The sequence below is a fragment of the Thalassophryne amazonica genome, chromosome 8, assembly GCF_902500255.1.
Source record: "Thalassophryne amazonica chromosome 8, fThaAma1.1, whole genome shotgun sequence".
NCBI lineage: Eukaryota > Metazoa > Chordata > Actinopteri > Batrachoidiformes > Batrachoididae > Thalassophryne > Thalassophryne amazonica.
Window position 1 is genome coordinate 59,941,592 of NC_047110.1, and position 27,664 is coordinate 59,969,255.

The following is a 27,664-nucleotide window of genomic DNA, read 5'->3' on the forward strand; positions in this document are numbered from 1 at the left end:
AGGTGCATGTTAGCATACTCTGTGATCCACATCCTGTTCGTGACGCCAGATTGAAGCAGCAGGATCTTCGTGGCCAGGACGATGGTGGGGATCGAACCCACGCGGCTCGCACAAAAGACCGTTCCTCTACCAGGTCAGCCAAAGGGGAACTCCCCGTTAGCCAAGCTAGCGGGAACGTCTTTTCAATTGGGACCCGGGACTTTCATCCCGCTACACATCTCCCCACCATTTCTGACTTTGTCCCGAAGTCATAGGTGCATGTTAGCATACTCTGTGATCCACATCCTGTTCGTGACGCCAGATTGAAGCAGCAGGACCTTCGTGGTCGGGACGATGGTGGGGATCGAACCCACGCGGCTCGCACAAAAGACCGTTCCTCTACCAGGTCAGCCAAAGGGGAACTCCCCGTTAGCCAAGCTAGCGGGAACGTCTTTTCAATTGGGACCCGGGACTTTCATCCCGCTACACATCTCCCCACCATTTTTAACTTCGTCCCGAAGTCACAGGTGCATGTTAGCATACTGTGTGATCCACATCCTGTTCGTGACACCAGATTGAAGCAGCAGGACTTTCGTGGCCGGGACGACGGTGGGGATCGAACCCACGCAGCTTGCACAAAAGACCGTTCCTCTACCAGGTCAGCCAAAGGGAAACTCCCCGTTAGCCAAGCTAGCGGGAACGTCTTTTCAATTGGGACCTGGGACTTTCATCCGCTACATTACTTTCACTTTTGATACTCTGTGTGCTTCTTACCCTGTGTGCTGCTATACAATGTTGTTGGAACCTCAATTTCCCTGAGGGAGTTTTCTCAAGGGATCAATAAAGTTCTATCTAATCTATACGCCCATTAGCACAGGATGCCATACTCACAGATGACTGCTAACATCAACTTATTGACCTCTTGCAGCTGACATCATAAGCTCATGTGATTCACAATGTTGGCAAGAAAGATTTGCTTTGATTGTCATGACTAGTAAATCTTTTTTTTTTCTTGTTCTTCAGTTTTCCCTGTTGAACTAAGTCAATACAATTATACATTTGTGGTAATGCATCAAGTTTATGTACACTACTGACTTTGAAAATCAGAACAAGACCTTTGAATGCCATCTGACTTGCGTACCAGCATTCACAGTGATGCCCAACTGGATAATGATGGTTCAGCAATGCCATTGTTGAACATATACCTTCCCCCTTTATTTGGGATCTTTGATTTTTTGCAAATGGAACTTTGTAAACCAGTAAATTAATTTAGCCTGGAAAGATGAGCCTATTATTGGTAAAAGCACAAGTCCCCAATACTAAACTGACAGCGTTCCGTCTTTCTGTTTTAAAGATGCTTCATCTTGTTTTACACAACCGACAATTTATCCTTGACTAGCTGCACTGCCAACGTCACGTCAAAATGGTTCTGACAAAAAAAAAAAACACACAACAGTACTAGTGACGCAATATGCCAAGGTTAGCCATCTTTGAACTTGTCCAAGGTCTGTGTCCCAAGAATGCTCCCTGTGAATTTGAAGACCCTGGCAGTAATAGGAATGGATCTGTGCTGAGCACAGACGGACAGACAAACGGGCGGATGCAAAGTCTTTGCAATACTCGATGGCCATATTTTGCCCTCTTGTAATGGCCTCTTGTAATTGTGGAAATAATGCATTCTACTGCAGTAGAAACAACTGGTAAAGGGACAGGTTCTGGACAACTTAAAATGGGTCCCTGGTGGTCAGGTGAGTGTCAAAATGCAGTACAGGCAAGAAACAAAGCTTTTAAAAAAGTTAAAGCCTCTTTTTTCTTTTTCCGACCTCATAGAATATATATATATATATATATATATATATATATATATATATATATTCTATGCTCATCACCCGCCTTAAATCACCCGCCTTAACAACAACGAATTCTAGATGATGTCAGAACCTTAGGACAGCCCAGTTTAGCACTTCAGGGATTACTTTCTTTTTCTGCACTGTTACCTTCCTCCAGATCCTGGTCGTGAACCGTGGTAGAGAGACCTCTGGTTGGTATGCTTATCCGTGGCTCGTTGCAGCTGGTAACTGGCTTGTCGGTCCGGTTAACTCTGATGTGGGAGAGGCCGACAGACTTACATGCACGACGCAGCTACTCACTTGAACTTGAACTTTTATTCTCAAAATACAAGTAACACAGACACCCCACAGCTTCAGACTAATACTAGCCGTAACTTTCCCAGGCGAGTGAACACTCGTGCAATTGACCGCTGTAGGCTGGGCACGCACATACGTCGCCGACGCCGAGAGAGAGAGAACAAAAACCTGCCACTCCGGTCCCGCTCATAACACACACACTGCTTAACGGAGGAGAGCTCAAGAGCACTTCATTTCCCATAATGCTACACAGCTTTATGCATACATTACCCATAAGGCCAACCTCTTAAAGAGACAGGCTACGCCTGTAACACTACCCCCACTCTGGATGATGAGTAGGCCCTTAACATCACTCCAGCACGCTAACAATACTTAAAAAATAAAATAAATACAGAACATTATATATCAAAACAATCCCCATTACGACCCTTGTCCCCTGCTGACAGCCTTCAATGGATGAGTCTTGGGGAGGGCACCTTGAGGTAGATGGAGAATGTCTACAAAATGGTTCTAACAGCAAGCTGCACATCCTTCAGTCTTACAACTGTGCGACAATGTCCATAGCTCAACAAGTGCACACATTCCAAGAGGATAATATAGCAAGCAACAATTAATTTTATGTCATGGTGGGGTTATTCTATGCATTTAGGGTGCCCACCCCCCCAAAAGGAAATAATTAGCCAGCATCCCAGTCTTAAATGGGAAAACCCAAATCAAATTCTTCCTCCTTTCCATCAAGCAGTTACTTATGCACAAGAGGCGAAAACAGCAACATACAGCTCCTCAGCATCTACCTTACTCAAAATTTAGCTTCAACACTAAAAAAAATAATAACCAAAATAAGCCTTTAGCTTCTAAATACTTTAGGTTAAACCTTCATAAACATTGAACTCCCTAAAGATTATTTTTATTTTTTTATTTTATTTTTATTATTTTGGAACTTTTTTTTTTTTTTCTTAGTGACTCACCCGGTCACCCAACCAGTCTGGTGCTCTACATACCCTCCGAGGTCTCGAAGAAGGGACAGAGTTCGGAATGGAACCACCAATAGGGCCCCCAGCAGCAGGTGGGTCATGAGGCTGGTCCACGCAAGGCTGAACAGAGTGGTCGTGAGGCCAGCTGTTGCTTGGTGAGGCTGGCGGCGAAGAACTGGAACCACTGAGAGCATCCACCACAGAATCCTCCGGCTCAGTTGGATCATCCCAGAGATTGAAGGGACCGATGTCTGCGTCTGACGTGTCTGCATCAAACGAAGGGGGTGGCACCTCGACTGGGGCCAGCGTGCCCAGGACGTGGAAGACCCAGCTGTTGTCCAGCGGAGTCCTGGAGTGGTAAGGCTTTAGCTTGTCGTGATGGACAACTTTAGCGTTGGACCTTGGACTCTTCTGAATACGGTAGACTAAGTCGTCCAGCAGGGCCACAACAAAGTAAGGGCCCTCATAGGCAGGTAGGAACTTCCGCCCTTTGGCTTTCACTCTCTTGGTGCCTTTAATCAGGTACCATACCGCAGCGCCAACGTCATACTGCCGTTGACAGATGTTTTTGTCGTACTGCCGCTTTGCACGCTCAATGGCTTTGCCCAGGCCTTCCCTTGCCAACCGGTGGGTGAGCTCCAACCGTTCCCTGAGCTGCAGGACATATTGGGGGGCAGTATCAATGCCGCTGTCATCTGGCGGAGGGCCTGCAACTAGATCAACAAGCTCCATGATCTCCCGCCCAAAAAGCATCATATTCGGGGTCAAGCCTGTGGAACTGTGCTTGGTCGCACGATAGGCCATGACAGCATATGGGATCATTACATCCCAGTCCCAGTGACATCTCTCGGACGTGGTGGCAAGTATTTTCTGTAGAGTGGCATTAAAACGCTCTACCTGCCCATCAGACTGGGGATGAAATGGAGTAGTAGTACGAGTCTTTTCAATTCCAAGGAGTTCACACATCCCCTGGAAAACAGCTGACTCAAAGTTAGTGCCCTGGTCGCTGTGCAGAGACTGTGGAGCTCCGTACCTGCACACCCACTCAGAAACAATCTTCTCGGACACTGTTGATGCCTGCTCATTGGGGACTGGATAAGCTTCAACCCATTTACTGAAGTAGTCCTGCACAACCAGGATGAAGCGGTTGTGTCTCTCTGTCTCATTCAAGGGCCCCATCAAATCAACTGCGATTCTCTCCATGGGAGCACCAACTCGCACTGTGCCCATGGCTGCCTGGGGTGTTTTCTTGGGGCGAGCTTTCGCAGCACAACTGGTGCAAGTGCGGCACCACAGAGTCACATCATCTCTCATGTTGTACCAGTAATACCTTGCTTTGAGGTGCACCAGGATCTTTTCTGCTCCGAAGTGACCACCAACCGCACCCTCGTGTAATTGTCCCATCACAGAGTTACGAAATGTGCGAGGCACCAAAACCTGTGGGTAAAATACTTTCCCCTCACTGCTGTAGAATTTCCTCAGCAGAACCCCATCCTTCAAATACAGTCTTTTCCACTGTGCCCAGTAGGCCTTGGTGGCAGGGCTATGGGCTGCGATGTCAGTCCAGGGTGGTCGACTGCTGCCTTCCTCCTTCCACCTCCACACCAGTGCTATGTCTGTGTCAGTCTTTTGTGCAGCTTTAAGTTGCTCTTGAGTCCAACCGCAGAACAAATTGGTGTTAGTGGCCTCACTCACCCGGTGAACACTTGGACGAGCTGAGGCAGGGCAGGTGTTAATGTTGGGGCCCATTACCCCCACTAGTGGTTGCCCTGCGGGTGTTAGATCCTCAGGTGTGTCATCGACCATTTTACATTGCACCCCTTTATGCTGACGTCGAATGTGATCAAGATCAGGATCTGGCTTTGTGCAGGGACACGCCCTACCACAGGGTTTCCTGGAGAGTGCGTCTGCATTCTGATGATTCTTCCCAGGCCGATGGATAACACAGAAGTCATACTCAGCCAGCTTCTCAAGCCAACGAGCCAGCTGCCCCTCTGGCTCTCTCAGTCTGGTCAACCAACGCAGGCTACTGTGATCAGTCCTGATGGTGAATGTCCGACCAAGCAGGTACTGTCTGAAATGGGAAGTGAAATCAACTACTGCCAAGAGCTCACGTCTGCTGGTGCAATAATTTCGCTCTGTGGCGGACAGTCTTCTGCTACCATAAGCTAGAACTCTCTCTTCCTCCCCTTGTACCTGGGAGAGAACTGCCCCTATCCCACAGTCACTGGCATCTGTGTCGAGGAAGAATTCACCCTGGTCACGGGGATAGCCCAATACAGGAGCTGAAGTCAGTCGACTTTTCAGTTCCTCGAATGCCCCCTGGCATTCAGGTGTCCAGTTGAACTGTGCATACTTTTTGGTGAGCTCGTGAAGTGGTTTGGCAATGGTGGCAAAATTTTCAACAAACCGGCGGTAGTAAGAAGCCACGCCAACAAACTGCCGCACTTCTGAGACATTTTGAGGTGTGGGCCACTCCTTCACTTGCTGAACCTTCTCTGGGTCTGTGGCAATGCCTTCTGCAGAGACAATGTGCCCCAGGTAAACTACCCGCTCCTGAAAAAGACAGCACTTGGATGGTTTTAGCTTTAGCTTAGCTTCCTGGAGTCTGATAAACACCTGTTCCAACCGCTCCAGCATTTGAGTGCAGTCCCGTCCCAGAACGATGATGTCATCAAGGTACACCAAGCATATCTCCCACTGCAGTCCGACCAGAACACGATCCATTAATCTTTGGAACGTGGCTGGTGCATTGCAAAGTCCGAAAGGCATCACATTCCACTCAAACAGCCCCTTGCGTGTGCAAAATGCAGCAGCTTTGCGAGCCCTGGGAGTCATCTCCACCTGCCAGTACCCGGATGTCAAGTCCAATGTGCTGAAGTAGCTGGCGGTGGACAGTGTGTCCAGGGTGTCCTGGATGCGCGGTAGCGGATAAGCATCTTTAATAGTGCGTTCATTTAGAGGCCTGTAATCAACACATAGTTGGGGGCTCTGGTCTTTCTTTTTCACCATGACAATTGGTGCAGCCCAGCTACTGTTGCTGGGCTGAGCTACCCCAGACTCCAGGCTTTGCTGTACCTGCTGGTCTGCTGCGGTCTGCTTGTCTTTTGCCATCCGGCGTGGTGGTTGTTTTACCGGTGGCCCTGGGGTGGTAACAATGTCATGCTGCACGATGTTGGTGCGGCCAAGATCAGTGGGGCCTGTGGAGAAGACATCACTGTAGGACGACAGCAGGTGAGCCAGCTGATAGCGAGTATCCACTGACAGGCTGGAGCAACTCTCAGCATGCAGTGCCTGTAGGTGGCTAGGTACAGACGTAAAATTTGTGCCAACAGAATTGTGCTTTCCTGGGATCTTTGGGGCACAAGCCTCCCCATCCCCCAACACCTCTGCTGACTGAAGGACCCCGGCCGCGGCTCTTCTTCTTAAGGTGACTAGTGTGGCGCCAGGGTTAAAGACTCTGATCGGTATGCGTGTGGTTCGCTGCGGCTGCACAACAGCATGAGCCACTAAGACCCGGTGCTTTTCAACGAAACCCTTCACCGGGCTCAGCATCATGGCTCTACTGGCGGCAGAGCGGAAGGTGCCAGGCACAACATACTCACACCCTGACTCCAACACTGTAGTGCGTGCCACTCGAACAAAATGTGCTCTGGCTTGTTGACTGACATCAAACTGTGACACCTTTTCACCAAACAGGGTTATTTCTTTGCGGCCATAGTCCAAACAAGCATAAGCCTGTCGCAGGAACGGGTGCCCCAGAATAACTTCAGTACTCTGGGCAGTGTCAGCCATAATAAAGTTCACTTGGGTTACTCTGCTTCCTATGCGGACAGGGAGGGTAACTTCCCCTAAAACAGCCAAACCCTCAGGGCCGACGCCTTGTAGAACCTGTGCGGTAGAGGGCTGTATCGGGGGTCTGAGCTCAGGTGAGAGTGAATTGAAAAGGTGCAGAGGCAAGACATTCCTCCGTGCCCCGGAGTCCAGCAGAGCACAGATTTCTAGTCCATGCATCATAATCTGCACACACATCTCATCTTCCTGTCTTTTGGTAGAGACCACCACCCTGCTCATGTCAGGGACTGGGGGTATGCCGCTACTTGAAGTACTCAGTGGGGGTCTTCGAGAGGAAGGGCAGTTTCTCTTTAAATGTCCTACACCCGAGCAGTTGTGGCAGATAACTTGTCCAAGGTTCATTTTTTTTATATTTACTTTTGTGGGATTGCTGCTGCTGGTGGAGACTGGCCATCTCCACTGGCTGGTCACACACGGGTGCACTGACATTTTCACGTACCGTGGCTGCTCGGGCTCCCTGCACTGCCAAACCGTGCCGTCTCGGCTGCATGAGTTGGGTGACTGTTCTAGCAGCTCTCCTGGTGGTCTCATACCGGTGTGCAATGTCATAAGCTCTCGCCAGTGTGCGGGGCTGTTCCTCCAGCAGCTTTTGGACCAGTTCAGCATCTGCTAAAGCGTTGACAAAGATCTCTACACTGATGCGGTCCTGTTCCATCTCAGTGCAATCAGCATACACGATGGAGACCTTTTCATATATATCATCCCTGAGTGCATGCAAAGCTTCGCCCGGTCTCCTGACCCGCTGTCTCAGTTCAATTCCAATGGCCGCAGCGTGTTCCGAGCATGGACCATAGGCAGCTCCAATCTCCTCCACTATCCACTGGTAACCCCAGTAAGCAGACTTGGGGTTTTTGTGGATGATGGCACCAGCTGCCCCAGTCAGGCTGAATTTAAGCTGAACAGTCTGTTTTCTCTGTCCAGTGGTTAGCTCTTGCACAGCTCTCAAACTGGTGGAGAAAGTCTTTCCACGAACCGGACCCGTTGAAGTGGCCTGGTCGCAGAGTGGGGATTCTCTCTTTCTATCCACATTGTTCATCATCACTACTGTCCATATTGTCATTTGGCACTGTATGTGGAGAACAGCAGTGTGGTGCAGAGCCAGCTAGCCTCAAGCTCTGTTTAACATTTCCACACAGGTCATATCCTCTGTTTTGTAGGACCGCTGCACTGCGGGCTGCATGGTGCCCGTCATTGTGAGTTGACCCCTCGTGACTGACCTGAGCATGCTGGAGAGTACATGCATACAGATGCCATAGACTGCTCAGTGCACTTGATTTGCGTGGGAGTGGATCGTGTGCTTGTGCGACAGTTACAGTTTCATTGGAGTGGAAGGGGTGATAAACTGACCACCGCAGTACAGGCAGGTGCTTGAATCAGGTTTTCCTCCATCCCACAAAATGCAGCTGAAGGTGGGGTGGAGGTTACATGTCGGGCACCACCACACAAGAGCTGAGGAAGGACCATGAACTCATCACACACTCCCTTTTCCTCCTTGCTGGTGCTATAAAGGGGTTAGTGTGTGTCGATGGTGGAGGGGTGAGCTGCCACGCTGCTGCGTGGGGCGTCGTGGATGTGTGGCTTCCCACTTCACGTGCGGCTAACACAAGCTCCATGCTAGCCACAAAAGGGTTACTGGTGTATTTGTTGCCGGCAGCTTCATTAATAAAGTCTCTTTTAACATTAGTCTCCATCGTGAGGAATGGGTTAGTGACAGGGTTAGAATACAGTCTTTTGTTCTCAGCGGGGACGCTATCTCCGGGCGTCGCCATTTTTTTATTTCGTCGATGCTGCAACACCGTCTTTTCTTCTTTTTTTTTTTTTTTTTTAGAGACTCCCATGTCATGCAGAATTAATCCGTGGACGAGCCCCCGTGTTACCTTCCTCCAGATCCTGGTCGTGAACCGTGGTAGAGAGACCTCTGGTTGGTATGCTTATCCGTGGCTCGTTGCAGCTGGTAACTGGCTTGTCGGTCCGGTTAACTCTGATGTGGGAGAGGCCGACAGACTTACATGCACGACGCAGCTACTCACTTGAACTTGAACTTTTATTCTCAAACTTCAAGTAACACAGACACCCCACAGCTTCAGACTGATACTAGCCATAACTTTCCCAGGCGAGTGAACACTCATGCAATTGACCGCTGCAGGCTGGGCATGCACATACGTCGCCGACGCCGAGAGAGAGAGAACAAAAACCTGCCACTCCGGTCCCGCTCATAACACACACACTGCTTAACGGAGGAGAGCTCAAGAGCACTTCATTTCCCATAATGCTACACAGCTTTATGCATACATTACCCATAAGGCCAACCTCTTAAAGAGACAGGCTAAGCCTGTAACAGCACTTAACACCACCAGTTTGGAGGCATGTAATTGCATATTTAAAGGGAGCAGGGTTATTCAGCAGAATATAGTACTAACCCCTGTGGTACAGTGTAAGTTCCTCCACCTTTCCCCTCCCTTATCTCCCTATTTCCTCATTAGTAGAGCGTACGTCAAACTCCATTAATGCTCCACTCCATAACAATTGGTGGCGGTAATGCACAGTGTTGGTTTACAAACTGCCAATAATCTCAACGGAAGAAGAAGAAGAAGAAAATTGCAAATCTGTTAGCAAGCCAGACCTGATCAATGACATTCTTCAAAGCCTATGGTTCCGTATGGTTCATGTGGGTTCCATCTCATTCTGGGATTGAGGGTAATGAAGCAGTAGATCAGGTGGCCAAAGCAGCTCTGAAATCAGATATACGATTTAACATTCCACTTAGCAAAAATGAAGTCGAAACAATCGTCAAGACAGAAATGAACAGAGCATGGCAAACACACTCTCAACATCATTGGAACATGAAACTGTTTAACGCTTCAACGATTACTTTCCTCCTCTACAATTACACCACCTGCTTGGAGGCATGTACTGAGGTATCTAAAGGAAACAGGGTTATTCAAGAGAATTTAGTACCGGAGATTTTGTTTTTTCCTCCCCTCCCTCATCTCCTCATTAGTATAACGTACATCAGAATCCAGTAATGCGCCACTCCTAACCAGTTGATGGCGGTAATGCACCGTGTTGGTTTACAAACCGCCAATAAAATCTGAAGTTGTTGTTGTTGTTCACCAGAAGATGGCAGTACTGCGGCACTGAAGTTAGATGTTGTTGTTATACCTCGGAGAAGAAGTGCAGTAACATCCTAGCGGTTAAACTATTGGTCCCGCTAGCAAGAGCTAATTTTCTCTTGTTTTCAAAGTTTTCATGAAGCTTTTGGCAGATTTTTGCAGAGAGGTAATAATCTGATGATGGTTGTACATTTAAGTGCATGCTATTGATGTTTGTTGGAGCGGCTACTCAAAGGAGCAGTTTCGCTCCTAGCTGTTAGCTTTCGCTTGTATCTGCCTTTTTGTTCACTGTCAAAACACACACCTTCAAACCGCTTAGCAGCAGGGGCAAATGTATTTTGTGGGCAGTGGCATGTAGTCTCCGCACTTCCCCGTGGCAGCTGCTAGTAGTATTTTCTGTACTATGCTGTATACCAAATTTATCATTTCACCTGTGGTAAACTGCAAATGACTAACCTAAGACAAACTACCGCTCAATAACAACCGTCTTCATCAGCGTTTATTATGTACAGTACTAGCGCGTTGCCTGTGGGGATCCACTGGCTGTAGATATAAAAATAGGTTTATAAAATATGACATTTTTCAAAAGTGGTAATAAATTGTGCAAAGTTTCTATAATGAGTTAGAATGGAGTGTGAGTCCAGAAAGTTTTTAGAACCTTAGACCTCAGCAGTTTTTTGAAGAAGACCTCAACCCTTTTATTTATCGTTAATTACATATTTTTTATGTTAATTTAATGTGTTATTGTATTTATAATTGTTTTAGGTTCTTATCATCATATACACGCTATTATTATATGGCTATGACGCTACTTGCTCTCTGACTGATTTCCAGTCTGATATTTTCCCATGTCGGACAATCAGTCTGGATTGCATATGACATTCGTTACAAACCAGAAAACTAAAAACACGATTAGAAAAGCCAAGTCAGACATGAACATACTCCATAAATATCTAAACAGCATCAGAAAAATTAACTTTTGAGTACCATCTTAAATGTTGGCTATGGTTCCAAAATATTTGCAATTATCTAGCTTTCTAATTTTACTGCAGTCACTTAACACTTGAAGCAGGGAGAAGCCTAACTTAACTTAGTCCAAACCTTATCCAGCTCCTGTTTATAACCCCTAACATGGCTATATTATGTATGAATAGAATTTGGTATTCTTAATATAGTTACGTATGGATCGCCACTTTGATAGGAATGTACTCCATTCAGTTTGCATAATATGCCAAAGTGGGAAACTTTTCTTTCTTTTAGCCCCTTTTACACTGGCGTATTCGTAGAGCTGCATATTGTGGCGTATTGTCTATGCCGAGTTGAGCAGCTCTACGCCCACTTTTAGCAGCTCTATGTTTTTTGCTCCCTACACAGCAGTATGTTGAGGGCTACGTGCATAGGACGGAAGAAATTAAACATGTTTAATTTTCTTCGGCGTAGAGCGCTGGACACAGTTTTAAGCAGGTCTGCGCAGCACAGCGTTACTGCATGCAAGTCTGTGAAACACGGCACTCCTGGATACATCCAAAAACTGAGTGATTGAATCCAGAGGAATCAACTGGATAAGAGGATCACGCAGCTGCAGTGCCTCTGTGTGATCAGAACAGCTGATGTAACTGATGGACGTGTGTGTTCTCAGAACAGGGAATCGAACCTCAACTCAGAAATCCAGAAACACAACAGAAACAGCAGGTTTTTCTCTCTCTCTCTCCCCTTCTCTCTGTGTGTGAGAGAGAGAGACTTTAAAATAAAACCCTCATCGCTGCATGTCGGTGCGCTCATCAGATGCCATGATCAATCAGGTCTGATTAAACCTGAATAAGCGCTGTGACTCTTTAAAGCGCAGTTGCTGCATTATGGTGCGCTCATCAGACGACTTGATCGATCAGGACTGATCAAATCAGCGGACCTGATCGGAGCAACCGAAGCTTTAAAAGTTTAGAGCCACAGCGCTTCATTCACGACAGCTTTTACCAGAGCCAGAGTCAGCAGCATTTGTACACAATGAAAATGATCCACCAAGACTAATAATAATAAAAATAATAATAATGTTAAATGAGTCTGTTTCTGACATGCACCACGCCGTGCAGTAGAGAACAGAGCACACTTCCACAGAGGCAGAAAATAGCAGCTTTGGCTACATACGTGGCAGTAATTCAACTTTAAAACTCTCATGATACAGTCCACTGTTTTCCAAACGCAGTGATGTGTTCTGCACAGCTAACAGGAGGGAACTGGGTTTAAAAAGCGAACACATGGAGCTGCACCAGATCCACGAACACGGAAAAAGGCTGAGTGCGCGCGCGTTTCGGCATACTTAAATGAAACAGTGCCGCAATACGCAGCTCTACGAATACGCCACTGTGAAAGGGGCTTTTGGTTCTGGCTACAGATATGGGATGCAGAATGCCTTTGAGTATTGGCTGATAGCTGTGCTCAGACTGTCTTAGATGCGAGTAGCTGGTCTCCAAGGAAAGAAGATTGTGAGATATGTTTATGAATTCAATTTTAAATGCTTAAACTAAATCTTATTATAAAAATTAGATTAGACAGAACTTAATTAATCCCTTGGGAAGACTCCCTCAGGGAAATTGAGGTTCCAGCAGCATTGTATAGCAGCACACAGGGTAAGAAGCACACAGAGTATCAAAAGTGAAAGTAAAAAACAATTTGCAAACACAAATACCAGGCTAGAAAAGTTTATTTACCCTGCATGTAGTCTTGTGGGTCTGCTTGGGTCAAGTTTGGGAATCACTGAAACAAAGGAATTTAAACATTCATTTAGAATGTACTCATAATTTTGGTACCTCTTTGTTCAGTGATAAGGAATGGTCTGACTACTGCAGTACCCCTAAAAATGCACAGCCGCCTGCAGGAGTTGAAGAAGGAAGAGGAGACTCTCCTCAAAATCAAAGTCATGCTACAAGACCAGCTGAACAGGTTAAAGGTGAGTGGATGAGTCCAGAATAAGTAAGTTTAGTGTTTTTGTTTGTATGTTCTTTTTGTTTCCCTGGGTTACATGAGTTCTTTTTGTTTCAGTTTGAAGAAGGGGCCTTGAAATCAATTATTAATGCTCAAAAGCATGATGGAACTCCACAGCACTTGGCTTCAGAAACAGAGGTAAATCACTGTCAGCACCACAGAACATCAGGACACAATCTGTCAAGCTTATGGCAAAATCCCTCCAGAAATTTTCAATTTCAAGATTTCAACAATTAATTAAAAAAGAGAGAGAGAAAGAGAGAGAACGGGGGTTGTAATCTTTAGGCACCTTGCAATTTGATTATAAAACTACTGGCATGTTGCCCGTGGGGTGGTTAGTGTTTATAGAATAGGTAGCTGACATTTTTCAAGGGTAGTAATAAATTAAGCAAAGCTTGTATTATGAGTTGGAATGGCATGTGACTCCAGAATGTTTTTATAACATTAGACCTCAACAGTTTTTAGAAGAGGAACTCGACCCTTATCTAATGTAAAATTATGGAATTTTTATTGTTAATTTACTGTCTAAATGTATTTATAAATTTGGATTCTTGTTATCATATACCCACTATTATTGTTATTGTTGTTATTATTATATTGTATTATTACTTCTATTTTGTCATTTGATTTTTAAATGGCCCACAATGGGAATATTTTTTTTCACTTTCTTGTGTCATCTATGTATTTTTAAGGTTTTTACAGTTATATTATGTAGACTTCTTTCTCTCAAATATTGTTCATAAATCTGTCTAAATCTGTGTTTGTGAGCACTTCTCCTTTGTTGAGATAATCCATCCCACCTCACAGCTGTGGCATATCAAGATGCTGATTAGATGGCATGATTATTGCACAGGTGTGCCTTAGGCTGGCCACAATAAAAGGCCACCCTAAAATGTTCAGTTTTATCACACAGCACAATGCCACAGATGATGCATGTTTTGAGGGAGCTTGCAGTCAGCGTTCTGACTGCAGGAATGTCCACCAGAGCTGTTGCCAGTGAATTGAATATTAATTTGTCAACCATAAGCCATCTCCAAAGGCGTTTCAGAGAATTTGGTAGTACATCCAATCAGCCTCACATCCACAGACCATGTGTAACCACACCAGCCCAGGACCTCCACATCCAGCATGTTCACCTCCAAGACAGCTGCTGTAACAATTGGTTTGCAGAACCAAAGAATTTTTGCACAAACTGTCAGAAACCGTCTCAGGGAAGCTCATCTTCATGCTCGCCTTCCTCATCGGGATCTCGAACTGACTGCATTTTGTTGTCGTAACCAACTTGAGTGGGCAAATGCTCACATTCGATGGCATCTGGCATGTTGGAGAGGTATTCTTTTCACAGGTGAAACTCGGTTTTCACTGTTCAGGGCAGTTGGCAGACAGCGTGTGTGGCGTCGTGTAGGTGAGCGGTTTGTTGATGTCAGTGTTGTGGATGGAGTGGCCCATGGTGGTGGAGAGAGATACACAGAGATACCATGATGAGATCCTGAGACCCATTATTGTGCCATTCTTCCACAACCATCATGTCATGTTGCAGCATGTTGCAAGGATCTGTACACAATTCCTGAAAGCTGAAAACATCCCAGCATGTTTGGGATGCTCTGGATCAGCGTATTTGACAGAGTGATCCAGTTTCTGCCAATATCCAGCAACTTTGCACAGCCATTGAACAGCAGTGGAAAACATTCCACAGACCACAATCAACAACCTGATCAACTGTATGTGAAGATGTGCTGCACTGCGTGAGGCAAGTGGTGGTCACACCAGGTACTGACTGGTTTTCTGAACTGAACATTTTAGAGTGGCCTTTTATTGTGGCCAGCCTAAGGCACACCTGTGCAATAATCATGTTGTCTAATCAGCATCTTGATATGCCACACCTGTGAGGTGGGATGGATCATCTCGGCAAAGGAGAAGTGCTCACTAACACAGGTTTTGACAGATTTGTGAACAATATTTGAGAGAAATAGGACTTTGTGTGTGTGTTGTCATTTCGGCTGCTCCTGTTTTGGTCAGGGTCACCACAGCGGATACAGCCAGATCCACATTGGTATTTGGCGCAAGTTTATGTGGACAGTGTCTCATTGACTTCTTTCTCTTCGTAATCACCGTTATCATGTGACGTATTTAATTTAATTTATTTTCATTTATATAGCACCAAATCACAACAGAGTTGCCTCAAAGCGCTTCACACAGGTAAGGTCTAACCTTACCAACCCCCAGAGCAACAGTGGTAAGGAAAAACTCCCTCTGAGGAAGAAACCTCAAGCAGACCAGACTCAAAGGGGTGACCCTCTGCTTGGGCCATGCTACAAACATAAATTACAGAACAATTCACGGACGAATATACCGTACAAGAAATGATATTGGCGCACAGGGCAGGAGGGTCGCCAACACAAATACAACTCCATCTCCGGATGGAGCTGCACCTTAAACAGAGAAAAAAAACAGAATCAGGCATCAGAAAGACAAAAAAATACTTATAATTTGCCAGCATTAAACAACAAGAAAAACAGAAGAAATACTAAGGTGATCGCTGGCCACCAGCCCTAAACTTCACTAAAAGACCCAGAATTTAGGTAAAGTTGAGGCTGCAGCCCGCTCCAATTACTAATAAATGAATTAAGAGTAAAAAGCGTAAAACAAAACTGTACCAGTATGCTAGCCACATGAAAGGGAAAATAAGTGCGTCTTAAGTCTGGACTTGAAAATCTCCACAGAATCTGAATGTTTTATTGACGCAGGGAGATCATTCCACAGAACAGGGGCACAATAAGAGAAAGCTCTGTGACCCGCAGACTTCTTATTCACTTTAGGGACACAAAGTATTCCTGCACCCTGAGAACGTAAAGCCCGGGTCGGTACGTAGGTAGGGAGGTGCCAGTCCATGAATAATTTTATAGGTTAGTAGCAGAAACTTAAAATCTGATCTCACTGGGACAGGAAGCCAGTGAAGGGATGCCAAAATGGGTGTAATGTGGATGTACTTTCTGCTTCATGTCAAAAGTCTGGCTGCAGCATTTTGAAACAATTGGAGACCCCTAATGCTAGACTGCTGTAAACCAGAAAATAGAACATTGCAGTAGTCCAATCTAGAAGAGATAAATGCATGGATCAGGGTCTCAGCATCAGCCATAGACAGGATGGGACAAATCTTCGCTATATTTCGTAGGTGGAAGAAAGCAGTCCTAGTAATATTTCTAATGTGGAGGCCAAAGGACAATGAAGGATCAAAAATTACCCCAAGGTTCCTCACTTTGTCAGTGTGATGCATGACACACGAGCCGAGGCTGAGTGTTATTTTGGATAAATATGTGAACGAAGGTTAGCCTGTTAACTGAGCTTGTCGTTATTTGGGTTTCATTTGGCCTGCCCAGGTGATGCATGATCTCACCAATGCGCCACCTCTTTACCCATATATGGGCTGCAGAGAAACACGTTGGGTGCTTTATATATAGGTTAAATGACTCACCTTATTTGTTCATTCCATCACAACTGTTAAAGAGGATGAAGTAAGTCCAGACATTGCACTCAGATTGGTCTTCACAAAATGGCTTTTTGGAAAAGTTTGTTGAAACAATAGTGTAACCTTCATGTATCTTCGCTGCATAATTTTGTATAAAGTCAATTATAAAGCTGTGTTCATTGTATAATTTGTCTTGGTTATATATTGACCAGACTCCAAGTTTATATGTCATTGAATTTTGTGTATGAAAGCACACCAAATGTTACAATTTCAAGTTGGAAATTTCCAAAGCATTTTCCTTGGCAGCTGGACCCCCTTCCAAGCCCTCCCCCTGCCTCAGTCGCTTTGCTTCCTCACTTGTAAGGATTCACTTATTTTAAAATTTCCCTATGGCATTCCTGTGTATCCATAACCACATAACTACAATAGTTATGTGGTGACAGCATTAACCACGGGGAGGGTGGGCGGAGACAATTCACTGTCATAACAAAATGCCAGATGTTGATGTTAATTACTGAGTTTGCACTGTAAATGTTTGTATTTTTGCTTTTGTTATAGCTTGAAATTGACCTTGATGATGAGAGTGGAATCAACCAAACCAAACTGCTGTTGAGTACATCTGTAGACTATGAAATGGAGGAAGAAGAAGATGAGGAGGAGGATGAAGAGAATGAAGAGGATAATGAAGAGCTTGAATTTGTACCTGAGGAAGAGGAGGATGGCGATGATGGTTATTGAGACTTTGGGCTGCTTCAGTTTTCAGTGGGCTATCATATCTAAATGTGTTTAGTTTAGTATTGTTTACAAAGTTTAATTTATTTTGATGGCATTACAGTGTGATCATATGCAGTGGTGAGACTGTTATCTCCTTCACCAGATTGTAGGGTCAGTATTTCAAAAGAAGTATGTATGTGTATGCGTGGTAGCGTAATATGTCAGTGTTATTAGATACTGTCAGCATCTTACAACTGCAAGATTACAAGATGAGCTGTTGATTTGTCTGAGTATAAAAATGTATGGCTGGGCCATATAAAAAGAAATAATCGTAAGCACAGAATTAAATGCTCTGCATTGGCTTCACGTGAGTGATTGCATACTTCGGTCAAGTCCATAAGTGTTTGGACAAACTTTTCCTTTTGTTTCCAAGCTCTGCACTGCCACAATGGAGTTCAAATTCAACAGATTTTCAGCTTTATTTCAAGGAGTTTAACTAAAATATTGCATTAAGTATTTAGGCATTACAACCTTTTGTATATGCGTCCCTCCATTTTTCCAATCTCATAAGTGATTGGACAAATTACGGTTACAGTCAGTTTTCTTTTGACAAATCAGGAGATGGATACATGAACATTTCCATGCCACAGAATATGTCCTGGAGTGAACTTTACATCAGTCATTAAGAAATACAAATGGTGTGGTATTCTACGTTGAATCTGTCTGGTGTACTCCATTTTTAGAAAGATTTGACTGGAGACACTAGTGGAAACACTAAATCTGGTAATGCAACAGACTTTTGTCCACTCCGGTTTTAAGGAGCTGGTGTGCCACTATGTACACTTGGCTTTGAATCCTACCCATGGTACCTGTGTCCTTGGACAAGACAGGTAATCTACATTGTGTCAGTCCACGCAGCTGTAAATTGGTACTGCCCTTGGCTGAGGAACTGACCTGTGTCAGACTGGCATCTCCTCCAGGGGAAGACGGGGACTCTAATCCCCTTGACTGCAGAATCCAGGGACAAGCGCATGCACCAACAAGCCCCAGAGTCTGTATAGGACTAATTTTCCAGAAAGCACAAGAGACTCTGGCCTAGTTTCTATCTTATTGGGGGGGGGGGGTTACTGCAGGTTTCTCTGGGGTATAGGACCTGGACTGCTGATGTATAGGCTGGGGTTCTGTTCCAGGTGCATGCTTCGGACATGTGTCCTCTGTGTTGTCCACCCAGCTGTAAATGGGTACCAGCCTCAGGTAGGGACGTAACCTGTAATGGACTGATGTCAGAGACTCTCACCTACTTCCCGGTGGTGTATCCAGGGATAAACAAGAGTCTTGGGGCCTGTAAAGGAATTGTTTATTCTCCAGTAATACTACAACAAGGTTACATAATTGTCATTAGTTAAAGCTGTAATAAGAACAAGAGCTACCAATCATATATTAATGTGCTCATTATCTGTAAATTATTAAATGAATACTTTAGTTAATATGAACACCATTAAATAAATGTAGTTAAAACACTGGTGACATTGATATGTGTGTGTGTGTGTGTGTGTTTGAATGCATAAATGTGAGGCATCATTGTAAAGCACTTTGCGCTCCTAATTCAGATGGAAAATCGCAATATAAATGCAGTCCATTTAAAACAATTCACTGCGTTAATGCTGATTAATACATTAATTTGTGTACTCTTATTGTAAGGTGCTACTTTTTATTTACAGGCTGTTCAATACATAGACCCCAATAATTCTGACCAGAACTGGCAATCAGCTCAAATCACATTTGTCAAATCAAAAAAAAGATTTCAGTGTACTGATGACATGCTTCATTCTCAGACAGCGAGTGGTGGTCTCTGACCCCTTAATTGGAGTAAGTGGCTATAGTAAATAAATAAATGATTTAAAGGGGGTAATGTTAGATGCTTGTCCTAAACAGGCCTCTGAGAATGAGTTATGCAGTGCAAACACTTTCGCGTGGTAACCACTCAGCATTTTCTAAATACCTGAAACAATACAGCCAGCCTGACACTTGTGCTGCTGCAACAGGGCACATATAATAGAGACTGTAACTAACAACAGACCTACAGCTGGATGTGATCAACTGTCCAAGGAGAGCTGCCAGCACACGCCTGCTGCTCCTAAAGGCTTCCTGAAGTGACACAGGTAACTGATGATTAGGTTGAATTTAAGAATATTTTTTTGCCGTTATGAACTTTCTTACTTGGGTAAGATTTTTGTTTACCAGCAATGCACAAAACCATCCCTGGTTCTCAAGACCAGGCACCTAAGTGGCTCTACTCTCCTGTTTTACTCTTCCTTTTTAGATATTTAGATATACCTTTGTATACTGGCATAGTTCCACCTTAGAATTGGAATATAAGATATACCTTACTGAATTTTCATGGAATGTGTGATGCATGTAGTATTTCTAATTGTATTTATTCATGTCAGAAATCTGAACCTTACGTGATGAAGGCAGTGCATGAAATATATTCTCCTGCGTGCCAAAAATGATTTTAAACTGAAACTCATGTAGCTCAGCTTTGTGATTTTTATTTTCTGACAAAACCTCAATATTTCCCTCTCAGTATTTGATGAGAGTAAAATTTGTATTCAGCCTATATGCAGGGTTTTTAAAACATCTATTCTGATATACTGATGCACTATTATAACCTCAACACTGACTTTGCTTACACAGGTGAAACCATAATGCACACACTCTTGTCTGCCTCAGCAGAATGAGCTCACACACTGCTGAGTTTGAATAGGGCCGTTTGGCTTTAGGCACGCTGGGCCCCCTGTGGTCCACTGCACTGGATGCTGCCTTATGGTTTGTCAGTTTTTTTCCCTGATCATATTGTTTTATCAAACCTATAAGAATGCATGTGAATGTGTCTTTGGATGTGCCATGTTTCCCAGTTGTCCTGGCTTTGTGCTCCGTAGAGGTGAGTGTTTCCTGGCTGTGTGCAAGCGCCGGTGAGTGACTGTCCTGCAGGCCCTGGAGTACCATGCAGCCCTGCCCTGAGCTCGGTGTGTGCCATGTGCTTATGCTGGTGCTGTGTCTGTGTGCGGCTGAGGATTTTGACTGGACAAAGAACGACCACGGCTCCTTCTATTACGGCACTTTTCCAACTGGTAGGAGCACTCAGAAGTTCCGTCTCAGTGTCTTGACCTATTCTTGACCTCCTCTCTACTGACAGTCAAATCCACAAGTTGTTGGACAATTTTTGTAATTTTGCCTCTGTACACCATCACAGTGATGCTGAAATGAAGCAATGCAGGTCTTTGTAGTGTAGATTTCAGCTTGGATTCAAGATATATTAACCATTTAGGAATTACAGCCGTTTGTTTATACACAGACCCTCCATCTTCAGAGGCCCTAAGTAAAGCATGAAGGGGAAAGTTTACAAGACAGTAGTGAGACCAGCTATGTCGTACGGCTTGGAGATGGTGGCACAAACGAAAAGAGGTGGCAGAGCTGAAGATGTTGCGATTCTCTTTGGGAGTGACGAGAATTGACAGGATTAGGAATGAACATAGAGGGACAGCTCAGGTAGGACGGTGTGGAGACAAACTCAGAGAGGTGAGATTGAGATGGTTTTGGACGTGCAGAGAAGAGGCATAGGGTATATAGGGAGAAGGATGCTGAGGATGGAGCCACCAGGCAGGAGAAGAGGAAGGCCAAAGAGGAGATTTATGGATGTGCTGAGGGAGGACATGCAGGTGGTTGGTGTGACAGAGGAAGATTCAGAGGACAGGGTGAGATGGAAATGACTGATCTTCTGTGGAGAACCCTAACGGGAACAGCTGAAAGAAGAAGTAACTGGACAAACAAAACTATTATCGTTCAAACAAATCATAACTTTTATAGCCAGGTTTCCTGTACCTCCACTGACAAGTCCCCAAGTCACTGAATACTGTATGTCTTGAACTTCATGCACATCAGTCATTAATAAGCATACAGTGTGGTACTGTATGGTAAATATGTGGAGTCTGCAATTCTCAAAAACCGAGTGAACATGCGAGATCAAATGTAGGAGGAAAGACACCTAGACAACTATGAAGTTACAGTGTCCCTTTATGTAGCCATGACTGCACAAACTGCATATTTCCAACATTTTTTGTGTTTTTCATCTGCAGTTAGCTTCATGGTGCAGCACAGAGAAGACATGATATTTCAGCTGGTTTGGTGATGCAACATACAAAGGTTACACAATGCAGTTTCTCCAGTCACAGCTATATCAAATCAAATCAATTTTATTTATATAGCGCCAAATCACAACAAACAGTTGCCCCAAGGCGCTTTATATTGTAAGGCAAAAGCCATACAATAATTACAGAAAAACCCCAATGGTCAAAACGATCCCCTGTGAGCAAGCACTTGGCGACAGTGGGAAAGAAAAACTCCCTTTTAACAGGAAGAAACCTCCAGCAGAACCAGGCTCAGGGAGGGCCAGTGTTCTGCTGGGACTGGTTGGGGCTGAGAGGAGAGAATCAGGAAAAAGACATGCTGTGGAGGGGAGCAGAGATCAATCACCAATGATTAAATGCAGAGTGGTGCATACAGAGCAAAAGAGGTGAATAAAAAGAAACACTGGGTGCATCATGGGAAACCCCCCAGCAGTCTAAGTCTATAGCAGCATAATTAAGGGAAGGTTCAGGGTCACCTGATCCAGCCCTAACTATAAGCTTTTTCAAAAAGGAAAGTTTTAAGCTTAATCTTAAAAGTAGAGAGGGTGTCTGTCTCCCTGATCCGAATTGGGAGCTGGTTCCACAGGAGAGGAGCCTGAAAGCTGAAGGCTCTGCCTCCCATTCTACTCTTACAAACCCTAGGAACTACAAGTAAGCTTGCAGTCTGAGAGCGAAGCGCTCTATTGGGGTGATATGGTACTATGAGGTCCCTAAGATAAGATGGGACCTGATTATTCAAAACCTTATAAGTAAGAAGAAGAATTTTAAATTCTATTCTGGAATTAACAGGGAGCCAATGAAGAGAGGCCAATATGGGTGAGATATGCTCTCTCCTTCTAGTCCCTGTCAGTACTCTAGCTGCAGCATTTTGAATTACTGAAGGCTTTTCAGGGAACTTTTTAGGACAACCTGATAATAATGAATTACAATAGTCCAGCCTAGAGGAAATAAATGCATGAATTAGCTTTTCAGCATCACTCTGAGACAAGACCTTTCTAATTTTAGAGATATTGCGCAAATGCAAAAAAGCAGTCCTACATATTGCTTAATATGCACATTGAAGGACATATCCTGATCAAAAATGACTCCAAGATTTCTCACAGTATTACTAGAGGTCAGGGTAATGCCATCCAGAGTAAGGATCTGGTTAGACACCATGTTTCTAAGATTTGTGGGGCCAAGTACAATAACTTCAGTTTTATCTGAGTTTAAAAGCAGGAAATTAGAGGTCATCCATGTCTTTATGTCTGAAGACATTCCTGCAGTTTAACTAATTGGTGTGTGTCCTCTGGCTTCATGGATAGATAAAGCTGGGTATCATCTGCGTAACAATGAAAATTTAAGCAATGCTTTCTAATAACACTGCCGAAGGGAAACATGTATAAAGTGAATAAAACTGGTCCTAGCACACTGTCTGAGGCCATAAGAAGATCATTTGTAACCTTCACTAATGCTGTTTCTGTACTATGATGAATTCTGAAACCTGACTGAAACTCTTCAAATAGACCACACTATAAAAGTGTATAACTGATCAGACATGTCATGGGCATCTTGGTGACTTCCCTAAGTGTGCATGCACAGCCAGCCAGTTTTTGTGAACTGCCTGCTTTATCCTAAGGTGCCATAATGTTTGTATTTCTTAATGATTGATGTAAATGATGTCCAAGGCCCATTCAGTGAGTTGTAAATGGTCATGTGTCCATCCCCTGACTTATCTTTAAAAAAAAAAAAAAAAAACTGGCTGTAAAGGCAGTGATTGATTTTAACAATAACTCATTCCGCTTGTCCAATTACTTTGAACTGCGGATTAAAAATAGGCTGTAATTTCTAAATGGCTGAGGTAATATTTTTGTTTAAACCCTTGAATTAAAGCTACAAATGAGGACAAAATCATTAGCCCCCGTCCTGAAATTTAATGTTTTCTTTGAAATTTGCTTTTTTTAGCCCCTTAAACCCCTTTTAAGGACATACCTTTTTGTTGAACCACAGCACAAACCATTTCTGTGCAATGATGTGCTTTAGCTTTGTAATGCTCAAAGCTTGTAAAATCAAGTTAAAGCTGAAGGTTATCTTCCAATATACACACAGTATAAAAACATCAGTAAGGGTTAGAGCGGTCACTTGAGAAAGCATCAAAATAAACCAGTTTCTACAAATTCTTGATGCTCATAGAGCAGGATATACAAAGTTACGACAGTGTTTGCAAGTGTCAAGAACTGGAGTGAGAAGTATCACCAAGAAATTCAAAGAGAGCCCACAGTACAGGACACACCTGGCAGAGGTAGGAAGCAAAAGATTTCAAAGACTGGAAAGAAAATTAGTGAGAGATGTGTCTAAAGACCCCCAGAACAACTGCCAAGACAGTAGTGAATGACTTAGTCAAGTCAGGAATTGTAGTCTCAAAGAAGACACTCATTAGAGCCTTGGACATGAATGGACTGTGACCTTTGGTCAGATTAGATGAATTTGGAGCTCCTTGGCCATAGAGACACACTTGTGTTTGGTGAAAGAAGAGAGAGGTGTATATCCCAGAGGACACTGTCCCCACACAGCAGTGGGAGTATTGTGCTGTGGGGGTGCTTCGGTGTGTCTGGAACTGGGAATCTCATCAAGGTGGAAGGAATCATGAATAAAGAAGGATATGTGAAGATTTAGAAAGAAAGCCTCAAGCAGTCAGCTGCAAAACTTGTCCTTCTAAAAAACAAAACAAACAAAAAAAGCACTTAGGAAAATTGTAAAGAAAATGTTGATTTTCATAGGGGACAAATAATTGTGTCCCCATTTGTAAAAATGTGTACCAAAAGCACAGCTTGTTGGTTTAATTTCAATGGCCCTGAACCTGGCCATCCATGGAGGAGCCATTAACTTGATCTGCTGTTAGGATTTTCGTGGGGTGCAGGCAGTTCAGCCTATCAAACAGAAGGAGCCTGGAACAAAGATGGAAAAGGTCTGAGCATCTGGGATGTGTTCACTCACAAAAAAGGCAAAATTCAACAGAATGATACCGGAGATTCCTCCTGTGAAGGCTACTACAAAATCAAGGTGAGCTGATGAGGAGGTTCTTTCAGAATAGATGTGATGGAGAACAGGAAGCTGTTGAAAACTTTAGAATTTTGGTTGATCTTTCACAGGATGATGTATCGCTGATGAAGGAGCTGAAGCTTAACCACTACCGTTTCTCCATCTCCTGGCCTAGGCTCATCCCCACTGGCATAAAGAGTGAGACGCTGGCACAAATTCAATGTTCATGATTCTCTTGAAGCGAAAACTGGAAATGTACCTTATCTAACATCATTTGCAGCTGACCACATAAATGAGAAGGGAATACAGTTCTACAACGAGCTCATTGACCATCTGCTGGAGAACAGGATCACTCCCATTGTCACGCTGTATCACTGGGATCTCCCGCAGGTTGGCACACCCTGATTGCCCCCAACTTCATCCTCATTGTTCTGCTTTGCTAACGTACTCTCTGCTTCTGTAGGTGTTACAAGAAAAGTATGGCGGGTGGCAGAACATAAGCATGGTCAATCATTTCAATGAATTTGCTAACCTGTGCTTTGAAAAATTTGGCAATCAGGTGAAATACTGGATCACTTTCAACAATCCATGGGTAGGTTCAGAAGAAATGGTCTGCAGTTGTCGCACACATGACCATCAAGTTTAGATGAATATGTAATAACCCAATTACTGTTCTCCATTGTCTCTTCTACAGTCTGTCGCTGTTGAAGGTTATGAAACAGGTGAGCATGCTCCTGGGCTGAAACTGAGAGGAACCGGGGCTTACAGAGCAGCTCATCACATAATCAAGGTAGTAACCCTGCAGATGGATGAATATCCTGAACAAAACTTCAAATGCAACATTATGTTAATACGCCTTTGTACTGCATGAGGCATGTTAAGTACTTATTTTGGATTGCGTCTCCTTCATGATCTCACTGCTCAAAGTACTCCTTTCTTCTAATCTCTGTGTTGCCTGTTGGCCAAACCTTACAAAATATGACTAAATGTCCTGGGAACGGTCTACATTAAAATACCAGTTTTCACCACCTTTATGCAAATTCTGTCAAGAGGATAGTTACGTCCAAATTCATAAGAAAGGCCAACTTCTTGGTAGAATTTCATGGCAACAGGTTGTATTTCATGTCCGTTTTTGCACTGTGGCAGCACTGAGAAGATGGTAAAAGAACCCAGGAAACACAAATGACATGACTACATCTCCAGTACTGACATCACTTCCTTTATGTCACTGCTGCACAAATCCTGGAACAGAGAATGTAAAAAAAAAATCATGCATTTGAAATTTTATTTATTTGTGAAGTGACAGTGAAAGTTCATGTACATCATCATACCATGAAGTAAACAAACCAGATGATAAGAATCGGCTAAATTACACCTGGTAGATGTTCCACAGGGCGTTTTTTTGTTTTGTTTTGTTTTTTTTGTGGGAGGAAACCCACTCAAATGTGGAGAACATGCAAACTCCACGCAGCAGGGCGAGAAGCGATCTCATGACCTTCTTGCTGTGATGCATCAGTTCTAACCAGGCTCGGACTGGTAATCTGTGATTTTGGGCATTTGCCCGGTGGGCCACTGCACGTTTAGACGTGCGTGGGCCGGCTGTCCCATATTTATAGAGATTATGGAAATATACAGTGTTCTCGAACCGCGCGCTGCTGTCAACACGAGGAAAGTCCGTGATCTGTGAAGCTACAGCATTTAATCGGCGCAGCTGCAGAGCCACTTCCTGAATTTGTGTCAAAATAAAAGTTCTGTAGTGTTTCATACACGGCGCAGTCTTATTCTAGGTTTCAGTTTTGTTTCCGTTTGATCACACAACGGAGACTTACATCGAGCACAATGATTGACATGACCAACAGCCAATGACAGTGGAGAAGCATACAGGGTGGCCAATCAGACTGCAGGAAGAGCAGGCGGCCACTCCCGCCCCGTGAACGGATTGAGTCCTCGGCGCCTGGACTTCTCTCCGCTCTTCTACTGATACAAGGTTGGAATCGTTTCTTTTATCTTAATTAACTGTGCTTTACTTTTGTTAATCTTTAAATGCAACAGCTACGGACTTCAGCTCCTTAATTTGCTGCTGTGTGAATCCTAGCAGTGGTTACACATTACCTCTCTCTCTCTCTCTCACTCACACACACTTTGGAGACACAAAAACTTTTTTTCCGCTTGTGTGCTTTTGCTTCCGTTTTGTCAGACTCGGCGCCAGAAAAAAAAAAAAAAATATCACCCCCCCAAAAAAAAGTGCGCACCGGAGGAGGTGTGCGCTCCTGGAAAGCTTGTGTATTTACGCTGCACCGTTGTAAGAGACTGACTAAGAGTGAAGAGTGATGACAGTATTTTTTTTCATTATTATTTGAACGTATAGACCCTCTGTCAAATGATCTCCTGCATACCACAGAGCCGGTGTTATGTTGAGATGAGATGCGGCAACTTTCGACACTCTGAGCTGTGACGTACCTTCGCATTTTCCAATAGGAACGACGCGTCGGGCCAAAACACAGAAGACTCGTGGCAGAAACCACTGATTTCTACAAAATGGATTGGACCAATCCGATTGGTGCAGAAACCACTGATCTGTACAAAACATTAACGTGTGACAGGACTGCTCATTTAGAGAGCAGTTTTCTGAAGAAAAATCACTGGAAATGTTTTTTTGTTGTTGTTACCTCAAAATTTCTGATTACTGTTAAAAAAAAAAGTTTAGAACACTTGTAATTAAAACAGGTAAATAAATCAATAAATGGTTCTTTAGAAACCTTTCATCTGTAAATTAAAACCACCTGTTATTTCAGATTAGATAATTTCTTGTTTAACATAAGGAACCTGACATTTATTTTAGACAAATAAAATAACACACATATATATATATATATATATATATATATATATATATATAGTCATTTAAACTTGTAATTTCATCAAAATATGTAATTGCCTTTAATGTTATCAGGACGCCCTCTCGTGGCGCCGGGTCCGCGTTTTGTACTATGATCAAGGTGAAATGACAGTGAAAGTGTGTGTTTAGGTGTGTGTTCATGGTGTTTAGGTGTATAGTATTTGTTCATTGGGGGTTCGGTATGGACGGGTGGGTGTGCGTGTTTGGGGGTGGATTCGTCGGGCCAATAGTGGGCTGGTCCAGAGGAAAAATGCCAGGGCCGAAATTTGTTCCCAGTCCGACCCTGGTGCTAACCACTAATCCACCGTGCCGGTGGTACAA

The 27,664-nt window shown here is 44.0% G+C and overlaps 2 protein-coding genes across 5 annotated transcripts in view; both read left to right on the top strand.

Moving 5' to 3' along the window:
• Positions 1-10,108: 10,108 nt before the first annotated feature.
• Positions 10,109-17,599, top strand: snapc5 (small nuclear RNA activating complex, polypeptide 5). The gene is made up of 4 exons (XM_034176416.1): positions 10,109-10,234; positions 12,888-13,015; positions 13,108-13,188; positions 17,078-17,599. Exons 2-4 carry the CDS (start codon positions 12,926-12,928, stop codon positions 17,255-17,257), a joined length of 351 nt encoding a protein of 116 aa, XP_034032307.1. The 5' UTR covers positions 10,109-10,234; positions 12,888-12,925; the 3' UTR covers positions 17,258-17,599.
• Positions 17,600-19,082: 1,483 nt separating this feature from the next.
• Positions 19,083-27,664, top strand: part of lctlb (lactase-like b) — a 28,062-nt gene continuing 19,480 nt past the window's right edge. For 3 of the 4 annotated variants that reach the window (XM_034176410.1, XM_034176412.1, XM_034176414.1), the window contains exons 1-6: positions 19,881-20,367; positions 24,305-24,465; positions 24,555-24,642; positions 24,725-24,834; positions 24,908-25,036; positions 25,139-25,234. In XM_034176410.1, the coding sequence (XP_034032301.1) occupies positions 20,241-20,367; positions 24,305-24,465; positions 24,555-24,642; positions 24,725-24,834; positions 24,908-25,036; positions 25,139-25,234 (711 nt within the window). In that variant the 5' untranslated portion in view covers positions 19,881-20,240. Of the gene's footprint in view, positions 19,396-19,880; positions 20,368-24,304; positions 24,466-24,554; positions 24,643-24,724; positions 24,835-24,907; positions 25,037-25,138; positions 25,235-27,664 lie in introns of those variants that run through there. The other variant, XM_034176411.1, reaches the window with a different exon arrangement.

Coding starts and splice junctions, on each gene's coding strand:
- snapc5 (XM_034176416.1), top strand. CDS start 12,926: ATGCACAGCCGCCTGCAGGAGTTGAAGAAGGAAGAGGAGACTCTCCTC. Junction 13,016..13,107: donor ACCAGCTGAACAGGTTAAAG/GTGAGTGGATGA, acceptor TTTTTGTTTCAG/TTTGAAGAAGGGGCCTTGAA. Junction 13,189..17,077: donor ACTTGGCTTCAGAAACAGAG/GTAAATCACTGT, acceptor CTTTTGTTATAG/CTTGAAATTGACCTTGATGA.